This window comes from Clinocottus analis, unplaced genomic scaffold (assembly GCF_023055335.1).
Source record: "Clinocottus analis isolate CAN_PGR_092001 unplaced genomic scaffold, fCliAna1.0.p SCAF_15, whole genome shotgun sequence".
Lineage (NCBI taxonomy): Eukaryota > Metazoa > Chordata > Actinopteri > Perciformes > Cottidae > Clinocottus > Clinocottus analis.
The window spans coordinates 8,493,662-8,507,058 of record NW_027175876.1 but is presented as its reverse complement, the minus strand read 5'-3'; the positions used below and the strand labels follow the sequence as shown (position 1 = coordinate 8,507,058).

At 42.3% G+C, this 13,397-nt stretch overlaps 2 protein-coding genes across 2 annotated transcripts; both read left to right on the top strand.

Moving 5' to 3' along the window:
• The first annotated feature begins 2,635 nt into the window (after positions 1-2,635).
• On the top strand, positions 2,636-6,828 carry nek2 (NIMA-related kinase 2). The gene is made up of 9 exons (XM_068576940.1): positions 2,636-3,001; positions 3,787-4,004; positions 4,153-4,393; positions 4,505-4,587; positions 4,702-4,828; positions 4,908-5,142; positions 5,543-5,597; positions 5,724-5,800; positions 6,077-6,828. Exons 1-9 carry the CDS (start codon positions 2,906-2,908, stop codon positions 6,280-6,282), a joined length of 1,338 nt encoding a protein of 445 aa, XP_068433041.1. The 5' UTR covers positions 2,636-2,905; the 3' UTR covers positions 6,283-6,828.
• Positions 6,829-7,637: 809 nt separating this feature from the next.
• Positions 7,638-12,736, top strand: slc30a1a (solute carrier family 30 member 1a). The gene is made up of 2 exons (XM_068576939.1): positions 7,638-8,651; positions 10,141-12,736. Exons 1-2 carry the CDS (start codon positions 8,078-8,080, stop codon positions 11,034-11,036), a joined length of 1,470 nt encoding a protein of 489 aa, XP_068433040.1. The 5' UTR covers positions 7,638-8,077; the 3' UTR covers positions 11,037-12,736.
• The last annotated feature ends 661 nt before the right edge of the window (positions 12,737-13,397 follow it).

The following is a 13,397-nucleotide window of genomic DNA, read 5'->3' as shown; positions in this document are numbered from 1 at the left end:
GCTTTAGCTTCATATCTATCGTAGCGGTGGGGAACTTCTCGTCTTACTCTGGATAAGAAAGACAAAGAGTATGTGCCGCAATATCAGACAATTTCTTTACAGTCCTCGAATAAATGTATTTAGTTACAATCCACGGCTGACATGAGTTTCCATCATACTAACAGTTTGAGCGTTGTGGTGGGTCTTACGGAAAGCAACACGCTTCAAGCAGCCAATGGCAATTGAGGTTGAAAACAGCAGGATGTGAGCTGGAAAATGGGATTAAATATGCACAAAGCTTCAACAACCAAAGGGCTAACAGTCAGGAGCCACATGGTGTGGTGAGTAGTTTCACCCTGCATTGGAAGTACGGTTCCTCCGAAGGTCACCCACATTACACAGGCCAATTAGTCTCCAGAGGAACTTGTGTGTCCTCTGCAGACGTGGTGTTCCTCTTCGGACGCCTGCAATGAACTATTTCACGGGTACTGCTTCCCAAGGTCTTTAATGTCACACTTTGATGCCTGCTCCCTCGTGAATGCTGCGGTGGTGTCCGTGTCCCTTGAGTCAGCAAGCACTAAAACATCCAGCTATGAAGAGGAGGGCCGGGCTGAATGTCACTGCAGGAGCAGTGGAGTCTCCGGCCCTTCCTGCTGTCACAGGAGAGCATGATGGCGGCTGGTCGGACCCTCGGTGTTGTTAGGATCACATGTTCCTCAAATCAAAATCACAAGAAATATATGGTCTCCTTAGCTCCTATGTCAAACCATGCAGATGGTTTCTGTCTCCAGCCCAATAAAATGGAGGTAAAACGTCTCACCAGAGGCATTATCTCTCAGTATAAACATAATCTCTCAGTATAAATATCATCTCTCTGCACATAATACATATTATATGTATTGTGGGAGCTTTAGAGGTGCAGGAACTGCGATTTTGTGTTCAGACAAAGTCAGGCTTGCCTTTTCCACCTGTTGGTCTTTATGCTTAGCTAAGCTAAACGTCGGTCACCTTCATAACAGCAGCACGATGACCCCGGCAGAGGTGAAAAGATCATCTTGTAATGTAGCTGTCTGTCGCTCTTTCTCAACTCTTGGCCTTCAACAGGAGCAGCGAACCCTGAACGGCCTTCGGGTACCTGACTGTTGTTTTTAGCCATCAGTTCTCCGCTCTACTCCCTCCCTTCCTCTCTCCACTGTTCCTGGCTGATTTCCAAACTCCTCCAGCTCTTTGTAGGAGTGACCTTTGCAGAGGCAGACTGACAGACCGGCTCTGGCTCTCACTGGCTCGGTGGTGTGAGTTTTGTCAGTGTGTGGTACAGGCAGCAGAGAGCAGAAAGAGGATCGTTTGAACACAACTGTTACTGAGGCTTCCCCACTGAGAGAGACATTACCGACAGAAGACTCGAGCGGGGATATAAAAATTAACTTGTAATAAAAATGTAAAAAATCCTTTATCTGTTACATGCAGGAAATCTGAAATGCAATGAAATAATGTCCCTGATATTACTCCAGCAAATAACCAGATCCAACCAGTTTGATCTCAGTATGTTTCAACAAGATGATCTTTATGTAAATGAAACGTAGACATAACACCAGTAAATAATATATCGTCAACATCACAGAGATAAGCTCAGTGCAGACTAGACGGAGGATGTTCCTTGTAAAACCATGAATTCATATCTGGGTGTTCACTCAACTTACTTAAGGGAAAAAACATATTTAAATATCAAAAAAAGGCATGTTTGAACCTAATAATGTAAATACATAAACATGTATGTATATATATATATATATATATATATATATATATATATATATATATATATATATATATATATATATATATATATACATAATATTGTATATATAATCAATCTCTGTCAGTAACTTTACAATCAAGTTTGGGTTTGTAAAATGTCAGATATTTTTGTGAAAACTGCCTCTCTGTAGGTAACATCTCAAAATAGCTTATTTTCTCCGACTAACAGTCCAAAACCAAAGGTGATCAATTCACAGAAACATAAGAGAGGGAAGCAGAACATCCTGCCATGGATGTTCTGCTTGTTATAAAATGTTATAAAATAAAAAAGGGGAAGCGTTAATGAAACAATCAGAATCCATTTAGCAGGCCTATTATACATTTTCCTCACACGGTATGTGACTATACTGCCTAAATGTAGTATATCTAAACACAGACAATAACCTCTAAATACTAATTCATTTAGAGTTAGCTGCTGACATTGTCAAGGTGATGCTGACATCACGTGAATAGGCTCTGTGATCAAACAGGAAATAACCTCATTGGTCTAATCAATATCAACAAGTTTTGATTAGTTTTCCAAATAAAACCACATGTTGCAAGTGAAACCAAGAGAAATCTATTGATCTTATTTCAAATATATCAAACTATCTTAGAAATGTTTTTTTACATTTTTTTTTATCAATTGTCCAAAACAATTGAACGCATTTCATGATTTTAACCCTTTTTCTTTGAACATGGCTATGACTTGAGCGCGTGTTTCTAGCGCCAACCCGTGGCGAGGTGAGCGCGCGCCATCTACCCGCTCTACTCTCGCGGGTTTCAGGCGCTTAGCAACCTCCGAACTTGTATTACCGCATTGTCCAATCAGGAGTCACCATAACGAGAGAGCTGACCAATCACGATTGAGGATTTAGGCACCAATTTAAACGAAGAGCAAACGCTTCCTGTTTTGTTTAGCGTAATTTCAATACACACGAGTGAACGACCGAAGAAACCAAACATTTGGTCTAATTCAGCCTCTTCACCGGGAACAAAAGCATCCTCAGCAGAAACGTAAATTCAGAGGCTAATACGGAAGTCGCTGGTTCAACTGCAACCCAGTCAAACTTAACGTTCGTTTAAGTCCGGTAACTTTAAACGTTAGATTCGGGTTTAAAAAAGTAAAATGCCCTCCCGTGTCGAGGACTACGAGGTGTTGTTCACTATAGGCTCGGGCTCCTATGGAAAGTGTCAGAAAATAAGACGGAAACATGATGGCAAAGTGAGTAACGTTCACATGTTTTGTCACAAGATAACCGCTGCCCACCTGTACGTTACGTTTAGCGAAGTTACCTGCCTGCCGTCTGTTATCGGTACTCTATTAACTAAACGTTAACGTGTAACCGCCAATTTACGTTAGAGACAGTTATCGGCTGACCCGTCTACCGTGATACCATTGATGGTGTGATTTGTTTAATATATATGTAACCTGTATTATTATTTGAGCACAACCTAAAGCAACAACATCTATCCAGGCACTGGAAGATGAATGGAAATTGTGTTGCACTAAACGTGCGTATTTTAGGGGTAATGGGTGCTAAAACGACAGATGGCAGGTAGTGTTACGTTGTTCTACTTGCCAAAACCAACACATATCCGAACAAAAGTATGAACCCCAGGTGTGCATAGTTAAGTCAATTAGTTAAAATGTCATGTCAATGGCTTCTTTCTATTCAGGTGTTTAGGTAATCGCGCACACCTTGATCTATCGCCAACATTTACAGCTGAACAGATTAGTCTAGTGGGCTATGAGGTTAAAGGTACTTCTGTGTCTGACAAGTAAAAACGTATAGCTGCTGAAGGCCAGCCTTTGTATATACAACTATGTAGCTTTTTGAAACAAGAATAAATACCAGTGGCAACTGTTGGGGAAATCATGATGGACTCAAAGTCGGTTACGTAAGATGATTTATTAATTGATCTTCGACTCTGCTTGCTTTACACTACTTTTTTTTAATCATAAATGTTGAGTTCTCTTTTAATAATTTTGAACTCTTTTGTCCCTAGATCCTTGTGTGGAAGGAGCTGGACTATGGCACTATGGCGGAGAGTGAAAAGCAGATGTTGGTGTCGGAGGTGAACCTCCTTAGGGAGCTAAAGCACCCAAACATAGTGAGGTACTACGACCGCATCATAGACCGGACGAACGCAACATTATACATTGTTATGGAGCACTGTGAAGGTGGGGACCTGTCCAGTCTCATCACCCGGTGCATCAAGGAAAGGTGACTATGATTCTTGGTCTTGAATTACACAAAGTACTGCAGGGTGTGTTTTTATGTGTATTGTAAAGGATATTGGTTCAGTTTCCTGTCTTTCTGTCGTTCCTGAAAATACTCGCAGAATTAAAAGTGTGTGTTCTCACCATGGCAGGCGTTATTTGGAAGAACCCTTTGTCTTGCGTGTCACGGCACAGCTCATGTTAGCCCTGAAGGAGTGCCACAGACGCAGTGATGGCAGGGCTACGGTTCTTCATCGAGACCTGAAACCAGCAAACATCTTCCTCGACATCAAACAGAATGTGAAGCTTGGAGACTTTGGCCTTGCAAGGATCCTGAACCATGACACCAGTTTTGCAAAGACATTTGTTGGGACACCTTACTACATGTCTCCAGTGAGTTGTTTAATCCTGCTGTGTCTGCGGTTTTACTTGCAAACTACTAAAATTTGACCTGATCACATGGCCTTCCTAGTCTAATTAACCACATTCGCCACTATCTTTCAGGAACAAATAGACCGGATGTCATACAACGAGAAATCAGATATTTGGTCACTGGGTTGTTTGCTGTATGAACTGTGTGCATTATCGTAAGTTTTTTAAATTTTTTTAATGTATTTTTTAAATTGCCTCTTTGAGCAAATGTTCCCACTATGTGGTTTGTTGATTGAATCTGACCTGTTCCCTGAATTTCTCCTGTCTAGCCCTCCATTTACTGCTCGCAACCAAAAAGAACTGGCAGAGAGGATCAGAGAGGGCAAGTTCAGAAGAATCCCATACCGGTACTCTGAGGAACTGAACACCTTACTCTGCAAAATGCTCAACCTGAAGGTTAGAAATACACTTTTGTCAGAAACTTCACTTGCGCTACCAGCGAAACAGATTGTGTTTTCATGTACTTTGTTGACAGGACTATTTGAGGCCCTCTGTGGAGTCTATTCTGCAGAGCCGCCTGTTGGCTGATGCGGTTGCTGAGGAGCAGAGGGTCGCACAAGTGCGACTCCGAAGGAGGTCAGCAGATTCTGACTGTCCCCTTAACAAGCCGGCTGAACCAATGCCTGCCTCTGCTCCAGAGCTCAAACTCAGGGAACAGGCACTGCGAGACCGAGAAAAGGCTCTGAAGGAACGTGAGGAGAGGCTGGAGAGTAAGACTTTTTTTTTATTTCTACTGTCCTCTGTCCTATGCTGACCCACAGCTGTGTGACATTATGGCTCCTCACCTGTAGCTGGGGTTGTCGCATTGAAAAACACTTTTGTGAAAAGTATTTTTTTTCCTACCATTCTGGTATAATATATGTATAAAGTGACTAGGGATATACAAGTGACATCATGTGTATTTAACATTTAAAACCACTGAGGCCTAAAAGTTAAATGTTCTACAACTAAACTCGTACCTGGAACAGGTGTTTGTGTTGCTTGTGACAGAAGAGTTGCAGCCAAATGTTGTAAAATGTGTATGTGCAAATGCAGAACGGTTACTGTCGCATGGCAAGTAAGTGCTACAAATTTGAAAAATAAAGGCTTCTATTTTGTCCATTGTCACAGAAAGAGAGCAGGAGCTTTGTGCACGTGAGCGACTGTCAGATGAGAGGCTTACCAGGTAAAATGTATTTTTTATCGCTCAAAGTAAAACTGAATACTTTTGTCATATGTCCTCCTTTCATTCTAAAATGTCAATCTTACCAACTAATTAGTGTAAACTCTTTATTCCAATCTACCATTACAGAGCCGAGACCTTGCTGAGGAATTACAACAGTCTACAGCAGCAGAGGGATCTGGCACCGCTCTATGGCAAAGACATAGGTAATGGAATTAGACGAAGACCTCTGGACTTACTGACCAAAAACAAGACCTGAACATTTTTTATGGCTTTATACTTCTGTTTTGAATGTGGATGATTTAAACTATGTTAATGTATTACTTTTAAAATCATGTAAATTGTGTTTTTGTAAATCAATAAAGAATTATTACACACCTTACAATCTGAAATCTAGCTGTCATGTTGGCTTGTTATAGCGGCCACTTGATGATGTAAAGTTGATCCTTGTTAATCAGTGACTCCTTACCGTTTGGTCCTAGATGTCGAGAACCTCTCCCCTGGCAAGAAGAAGGTCCACTTTGCTGGTGAGAGTAAAGAGAACCAGAAGCCTGGCGGCCGACAGACTCTAACGTCCCAGGAGCTGATTTTCAGGAGGCTGCAGGCGACTAAGCTACGTGCTCAAACACTAAATGAAGTGGAGAAGACCTGCCAGTTCAAAAGCAGGCAGATTCTGGGCATCCGCTGATTGTACCTCTGCCACTGTCTGACTTGTGGCTGATGTGAAATCTTCTGCAAGAGAGTAGTCATAATAACTGGATCTAATTTAAGTTGTATTTATAATAATCCATTAGCTGTGATGGTAGGGAAACCAAATAATTTAGTCATGCGTATGTTATTGCAAGCTTTGTAGTGTCAGATTTGTATTTAGTTTGATGTGCAAATGTGATCCTTTTTTATAGGTGGTTATTGGGGACGTTCCTGTATATTCTTGGTAAAGTGTCTCAGCTTCTGAGGGAAAAAAAGGACAGATTGATTTGCACTTAAATCTAAAAACTACTGTGGTTGGACAAGAGTACTAACACAAACCGCTGAACCTGCAACAATGAACTCTGCTGAAAGAATGATTGTGACTTTCGATCTTGCATACCTTAATTTCAGCTGCTTATTGTAGATATAAGAATATTGTGAATCCTGAATGACATTTTTTGCCAAAGATGCTCAGTATGCATAGTCAAATATATATGTACATAGTCAAATTAAATATAAAAATGTACTTCATATACCAAACCAATTACTCTAAAGTGAATTGTTTTCAATTTCCATCACACTTTACTACAAATACATATTTTATAAAGATAACTCCCACAAGGGGTCATCAGTTACCCATGAAAAGTTGGCCACTCAATTGAGCTTTTGCCAATGATTATAGACAATATGCCTTCACACCTGAATGTTGTTTGGGCTTGATTAAGAGCAGATGAGAGGATATAATTATATTATGCTTTTGTTCAAAGCCTCCAAGTTATAGTTCATTAAATAATCAACAGTTTTGATAAGTTTTTAACAGTAAAAGATAAGTAATTATTACCAAATATTTAGTTTTGACAAAAGACATAACCACATTTGATTTAACACCATTGCAAACTCTTGAATATTGTTCTGTATTAACACACAGTACAGTAAGGGAATACAGCTATCACAGTATCACCAGTAAAACAGCATATTCTCAATAATAAAACAATACTAAACTGTATTTAATGACAAACAAAATCAAACCTTTAACAAACCAATGTTTTAGAGACCTATATTTAAATGAGAACTTTGTTTGCCTCATGTTTAGTAATGATAAACACTCTAAAGTAATCAATGTAAATGGCGAATGAGGCAAAGGTCAAGCGTTTTCCCCCTTTTTAAAACATGAATATTGAATCTAATCACGTTTTCTAAACGAGGGGCCGATACTTAGATTTACATATATTAGTCATCGCGAGATTACAGGCGCAGTTAGCGTGCTTAGCAACCGCTGTTTACTCCGCCTTCTTGGGCTAGTTGCACAGTCCGACCAATCAGATTCAATTTTGGGTCCTCTCCACCAATAGGAACCGTCCGGGGCGTGGCATCATGGTGCCATGTTCCGTGTGGAAAGTTTACCGGCTCGGGTGCAAAGTTTCAGCCGTCTGCAAACCGGAGCTCGTCGGCAAACGTATCTGGAATATGCTGGTGTCGACCGCAGTATATGTATACGGGAGATCGAATAATTTGCCGGATTCATTTAGCCGTTGCTTGTCTTAAGTTTAGCCGAGTGATGCTTCCGTCGCTGGGAAACAACAGTGTGTAGAAACGCTGTTAGCATCGACCGTATTGTCTCAGGGAGCCCGCTAGCTTAACGCCAGTCGTTAGCGCGGAGAGGTGTTCAAACGGATAGCTAGCGTTAGCTTACGTTAGCCGATGTCCCAGTGAACTCGTTTCAAGACAAAGTAAAACGTTATTGAACGTTAACTCGAAACTTGACTCGACGAAGGACTGAGAATAAATAGAAAATGGCTTGCGAGCCTAATCGCGTGCGGCTGCTATGCATGCTCTCATTGACTTTTGGTTTTTTTATCGTGGAGGTGGTGGTCAGTCGGATCACTTCATCCCTGTCGATGCTGTCGGACTCCTTTCATATGTTGTCGGACGTTATTGCGTTGGTCGTGGCTCTGGTCGCGGTGCGATTCGCCGAGAAAACCCAAGCGACCAACAAAAACACCTTCGGGTGGATCCGGGCGGAGGTGATGGGGGCGCTCGTCAACGCCGTCTTCCTCACGGCGCTGTGCTTCACCATCGTCCTGGAGGCTGTCGAGCGGTTCACCGAGCCCCAGGAGATCGATACCCCGTTGGTGGTCGCCGGAGTCGGTGCCGCGGGGCTCCTAATCAACCTGCTCGGACTCTGCTTGTTCCGCGGCCACGCCGGCGGAGGCCACGGGCACTCCCACGGAGGTCACTCTCATGGGAATAAACACAAGAGGAGCAAAACCGGCAAGTCCCAGAAGGCTGGCAATGGATCTTCAGGCGAAGAGACCAACAACTTGGTGGCGAATCACAACAGCCCGGGAGATGCAAGACCGAGAAATGGTATGTGTGTGTGTGTGTGTGTGTGTGTGTGTGTAGGGAGTATATTATTTCTCTCCCCGATGTAAAACAATGTAATTTAATGTTACAGTGCATGTCAGTGTATGGTGTCCCGACCCTGTGACTCCAGCATCATTGTGTCCCACATCGACGTTGACAGCGTTGTGCCAAACCTTGTCTCCATTATAAGTAGTCCTGGTTGCATAACAGTACATAGCTTCGATGTCCCAGGAGACACCTTTTCCCAATGACTAATTCTTATTGTTTCTGCGGTGGTAGTGGCATTTAGACAAATGCGTCTGTTATCAGACATTTATCTGAGTGGGTTATTCTATCCTTGGAAACGTGGCCATCGTGAGTGGAGGCCTTGGCTTTCAGGCTTTGAAACAATGACCACTATCAGATGGCTTGTAATTACAGATATGTAGAAGATGAGTAACACCCTCTTTTTCACAAGTTAAAACTTGCATGTTAAGCGTCTCATCGATCAAAATTCTTTAAGCATGATTCTTAATGCTCACAATTTCTGAGAAAAGGTACTCTTGGATTCATACACTAGTAGTAAATTAAACCAACAAGCACTCGACCAACCCCCAATAGTTTGTCCTTGTCCACGGAAGGGTTAAACCCATGCAGAAAACCTTTTCTCCCCCACGCTGTTAGGCCCTGCCGGTTTCAATAAGTGGAGGCTATAACCCCCCTTCGCTGCCCTCATCTCGCACTGATGGCTGTTACTGGGTCATACATCAGTGTAACCGTGGAGTCTACAGCCCCAGCCACACCATTAGCCGCTGATGAATGACCCGGTGGCGTCCTGGGATTGGAAGAGAGCAGCCATTGCTCAGGTGCTATTCCCTCAGAGCTGTGTACTCTACCACACTGACTGCAATTACTAATTTAATTTGTTAATGTGAATAACTGCAGAGTGCTTCATAGCATTTAGAATCCCAAATTCTGGGAGTTTTCTTTTCAAATAATCCAGCATGGCCTTTGTAGCCCTGACCGGTTATAGTACTGACTCGGTCACTCATTGTCTGCTATGGTCAAAGCTCGGGCATTGTTGGCAAGACAACAAAAATCACCACTATGTGTCTTAGTAAATTGCACTTAGTCATCATCCTCCTGACATTTTGATAGAGCAACACGTTTCACCTAATAACATCGGAGGCTGAGTTTTGGCTTTTTTGTTTCAAGTTTCGAACGGGCTTGGGCTTTGACCTCAAATGATGTAACTCGGCAATTTAGCAAGTGGCTGCCACTGATCTGATCGATGCATCTCATGTCTTGCTGGCTAATTTGTTTTGGATCTGCATTCAGCTTATTGTATTTTTTTCCTGAAGTTTCTCAAAGAAATATTTAGATTTTTGATGGTTTCAGTTCTGTCTATATATCTATTTTGAATGCTGTAGTAGTTTATCAGTGTTGAAGTTCAGTTGATTATCAAAAGTTCACTTCAAGTTCTGTTAGACTAAACTTTTGTTTTTTTCTTCAGAAATCAGCTGTAAAGACAACACAGAGGTGCAGATGAATGGCAACCCCCACTATGAGGATATGGACCATGACACTGCGGGGCAGCTCAACATGCGTGGCGTTTTCCTCCATGTGTTGGGTGACGCCCTCGGTTCTGTCATTGTGGTGGTCAATTCTTTAATATTTACCTTTGTGTGGAAGCCCTGCCTAGAAGGTGAGATATGTGTGAACCCGTGTATCAACAGCCACACCACAGACCACCAGCATATCAATCACACACTGGTGGACCTGCTGGATGGTCCCACTATGTCGGCCGTGAAGTTCGCCGGCCCTTGCTGGGTTCTCTACCTGGATCCCACACTCTGCATCATCATGGTGTGCATCCTGCTGTACACTACCTACCCGTTGCTCAAAGAGTCTGCCCTCATCCTGCTGCAGACCGTGCCTAAGCAGATCAACATGCACCGACTCAACGAGCGCCTACTCAGTCTGGAAGGCGTCCTGGCTATCCACGAGCTGCACATCTGGCAGCTGGCTGGCAGTCGCATCATCGCAACGGCACATATCAAGTGCCACGACCCCACATCTTACATGGAGGTGGCAAAGCGCATCAAGGACTTCTTCCACGATGAGGGCATCCACGCCACCACCATCCAGCCCGAGTTTGTCACGTTCAACTCAGATTCTCGAGACTCCCTGTGTGAGCTGTCCTGTCGGACTCAGTGTGCTCCCAAGCTGTGCTGCGGCTCTGCAGACAAACAGAACACTGATAAGAAGAACAGTGGTGATGGCAAGACCACTGCCACTTCAGCCCTGGAGGTGATCCTTGAGACCCCGGAGCAAGCTGCAGTGGTTGAGGTTGTCCCTCGGTCAGAGCCTGAGATCACTATCACTAGAGAGGTGGAGTCGTCTCTGTGAGATGGAGGGGATAGAGAGAAACGGAGGAAAAGCTGGAGAACCACCACACTGGACTGAAATCATTGTCATGGGTGCTGTTATCTTTTTGACCTGTGGCTTGAAGAAGAAATCCTTTTCCATAGCTTTTGTTCTCTGTCAGTACCCCCCTGTTATGACTGAACCCCCTCTCCCCCACTCCCCTCCCAAAAAAACCTCTGTGTCCTTGTATTTGAGTCATTCTTGTCCTCATTCCTCTCTCTGTGTACCTATTTTCATTCCCTCTCTCCTACACTCTCCTATGTCACTTGGCCCCTCTCTTGTTGCCCTGGCAGTACGGCCGCGATGCATGTTGGGGTTCACATACCTTATTTCCTCCAGGACTGGAGCGAGGCCTGCATGAGTGTTCCTCATTAGCACCGTGTTGTGATGCGTCATCTAGTCCCACGGTGTTTATGTGCCAAAGCTTCTCACTGCAAGACTGAAGGGATCTGAGAGACATCCTCTCCTCTAAATGGACACACAATACATGCAAGTCAGAGCACACTTCACTAGGTTATGTTGCTTAGCATTTGGGCCTGTAGGCACCTTGTTTTTTTGCGCAGGCTTTGAGTAGATCTATTTTCTTACCCTCTGGCCCCAAATGGAAGAGTTTTGTTTAATAATTTAAGTATTTTAAGTTATTAGAAAGGATATATTTCTCTCTGTGAAATGCTGTTTGTAATATTTAGTTTGGATCATAGCAAAACCTTTTGCAATTTTTCTGTCTCCATTTTTTTGACAGACCATCTATGCTGTAGGCATTTTTTTTTTTTTTTTTTTTTTTTTTGAAATGTGACATTTTCTAATGATTTTGTTTCTCGGGAGTCTTCTCTGGCCATGACTCAGTTTTACCTGCAGTCATTAGTTGGATACAGAATCCGTATCAACACCTCTCACCTTGCCTTTTTAAATACAAAAGACCTGCGGTCGGTATATACTAAGTAGGGGACATAGTGTAACTGAACGTCTTGTATTGGTACAGTCAGCAGCCTGAAGTTTGGGTGTGTTGTGAAGAAAATGAGTACTGTACGCTATTAATGAAACACTATTCTCTGTATGAATCCGAACTGGAAAGCTTTCTGGTGATAGCTGTTGGTTTTCATTTAAAATCCTCATGAATGTGTTTGGCACCATGTCACAATCTGTGCTGAGGGAGTTTTTATATTTCTAGGATGTTCTTCTACATTTTGCATGACCAAACTTCAGGAGCGCTACTTGGAGCTCCAGTTGCTGCTTACCAGTACCTGCTGGTATCCTCCAACATTACATATAACTGTAGGGAATGACTCGTCTTATAGCTTTTGTCTCCTGCTTTGGGCAGCTGAGCAGGCTGTTTTTGCTGAATTGAAGTCCATACGGTGGCCTTTGCAATTGGTGAATTTTCCCTCATCACCACAGATATCATTTAATGGTGGTGTATTGATGTGGTTTGGATTCCCACTCCTGAGTAAATGTGTATGCAATATAGAAATGTATTATGACCCATTCTTTCATGTTTGGTCACTTTTATTCTGTTGTTTTTAAGACTTGACCTCTATGTGCAAATTGAAAACAAGTGTTTTTTTAATTTTAGATATAAGACGTCAACTGATGTGTTTTTGATATACTATATATCTACAGTACCTGTCCAATGTGTCATTGTGAAATAAAAAATGGCTGCTTGGTACAGTTGATAAACCCAACTTTGTCTTTTGCCTTATTTCTACTTTCTCTAACCCTTTCAGTAAATAGATAATGTAGTGTTTATTTATTTTTTTTACATTCATAGACCAAAGAGAGAAAACTGACCACGAAGACTTCCAATGACCACAAAGCTGTCGTGAATGTTCTTCGTCTCTTCCAGTCCGAGTGCTTGGGCTTTTTACCCGTCTATATAATGTTTATAGTCTGTATCCAGAGACTTGTCTCTTAATCTGTACACGGTTCAAGGCTAATTGGTATAGTTTCATGCTACGATACTTTGTTCATTTAGCGTTCATTTATTACATCGAACAAATAGTGGAGTTATTAATACTGTGCTGTTTTTAACTTAAATTCTTAGAGTCTTAATGTTTTGGGCCAAATCAATTGCTAAAAGTAAAACTGGAGGAACTTTTATTTTTAAAGTATTGAATTTATTTTTTTGATCCAAACTTTGATCTGTAGTTGACTTTTGCAGAGTTAATCCACTTTAGCCAAAGAAAGGAGATTAAAGAGGAGATTTAGGTTTAAAGGAACAGGGGTTGTGCACAGGCCGGTATTTAATACACTCATGTCTACATTCCAGTTTCCAACAGAAATTATCCATGTTTTACTTTGCTCTGGAAAGCACATCTTGTGAGCACGCAACTATGAGAACTCACC

Coding starts and splice junctions, on each gene's coding strand:
- nek2 (XM_068576940.1), top strand. CDS start 2,906: ATGCCCTCCCGTGTCGAGGACTACGAGGTGTTGTTCACTATAGGCTCG. Junction 4,394..4,504: donor CACCTTACTACATGTCTCCA/GTGAGTTGTTTA, acceptor ACTATCTTTCAG/GAACAAATAGACCGGATGTC. Junction 5,801..6,076: donor GCTCTATGGCAAAGACATAG/GTAATGGAATTA, acceptor GTTTGGTCCTAG/ATGTCGAGAACCTCTCCCCT.
- slc30a1a (XM_068576939.1), top strand. CDS start 8,078: ATGGCTTGCGAGCCTAATCGCGTGCGGCTGCTATGCATGCTCTCATTG. Junction 8,652..10,140: donor AGATGCAAGACCGAGAAATG/GTATGTGTGTGT, acceptor TTTTTTCTTCAG/AAATCAGCTGTAAAGACAAC.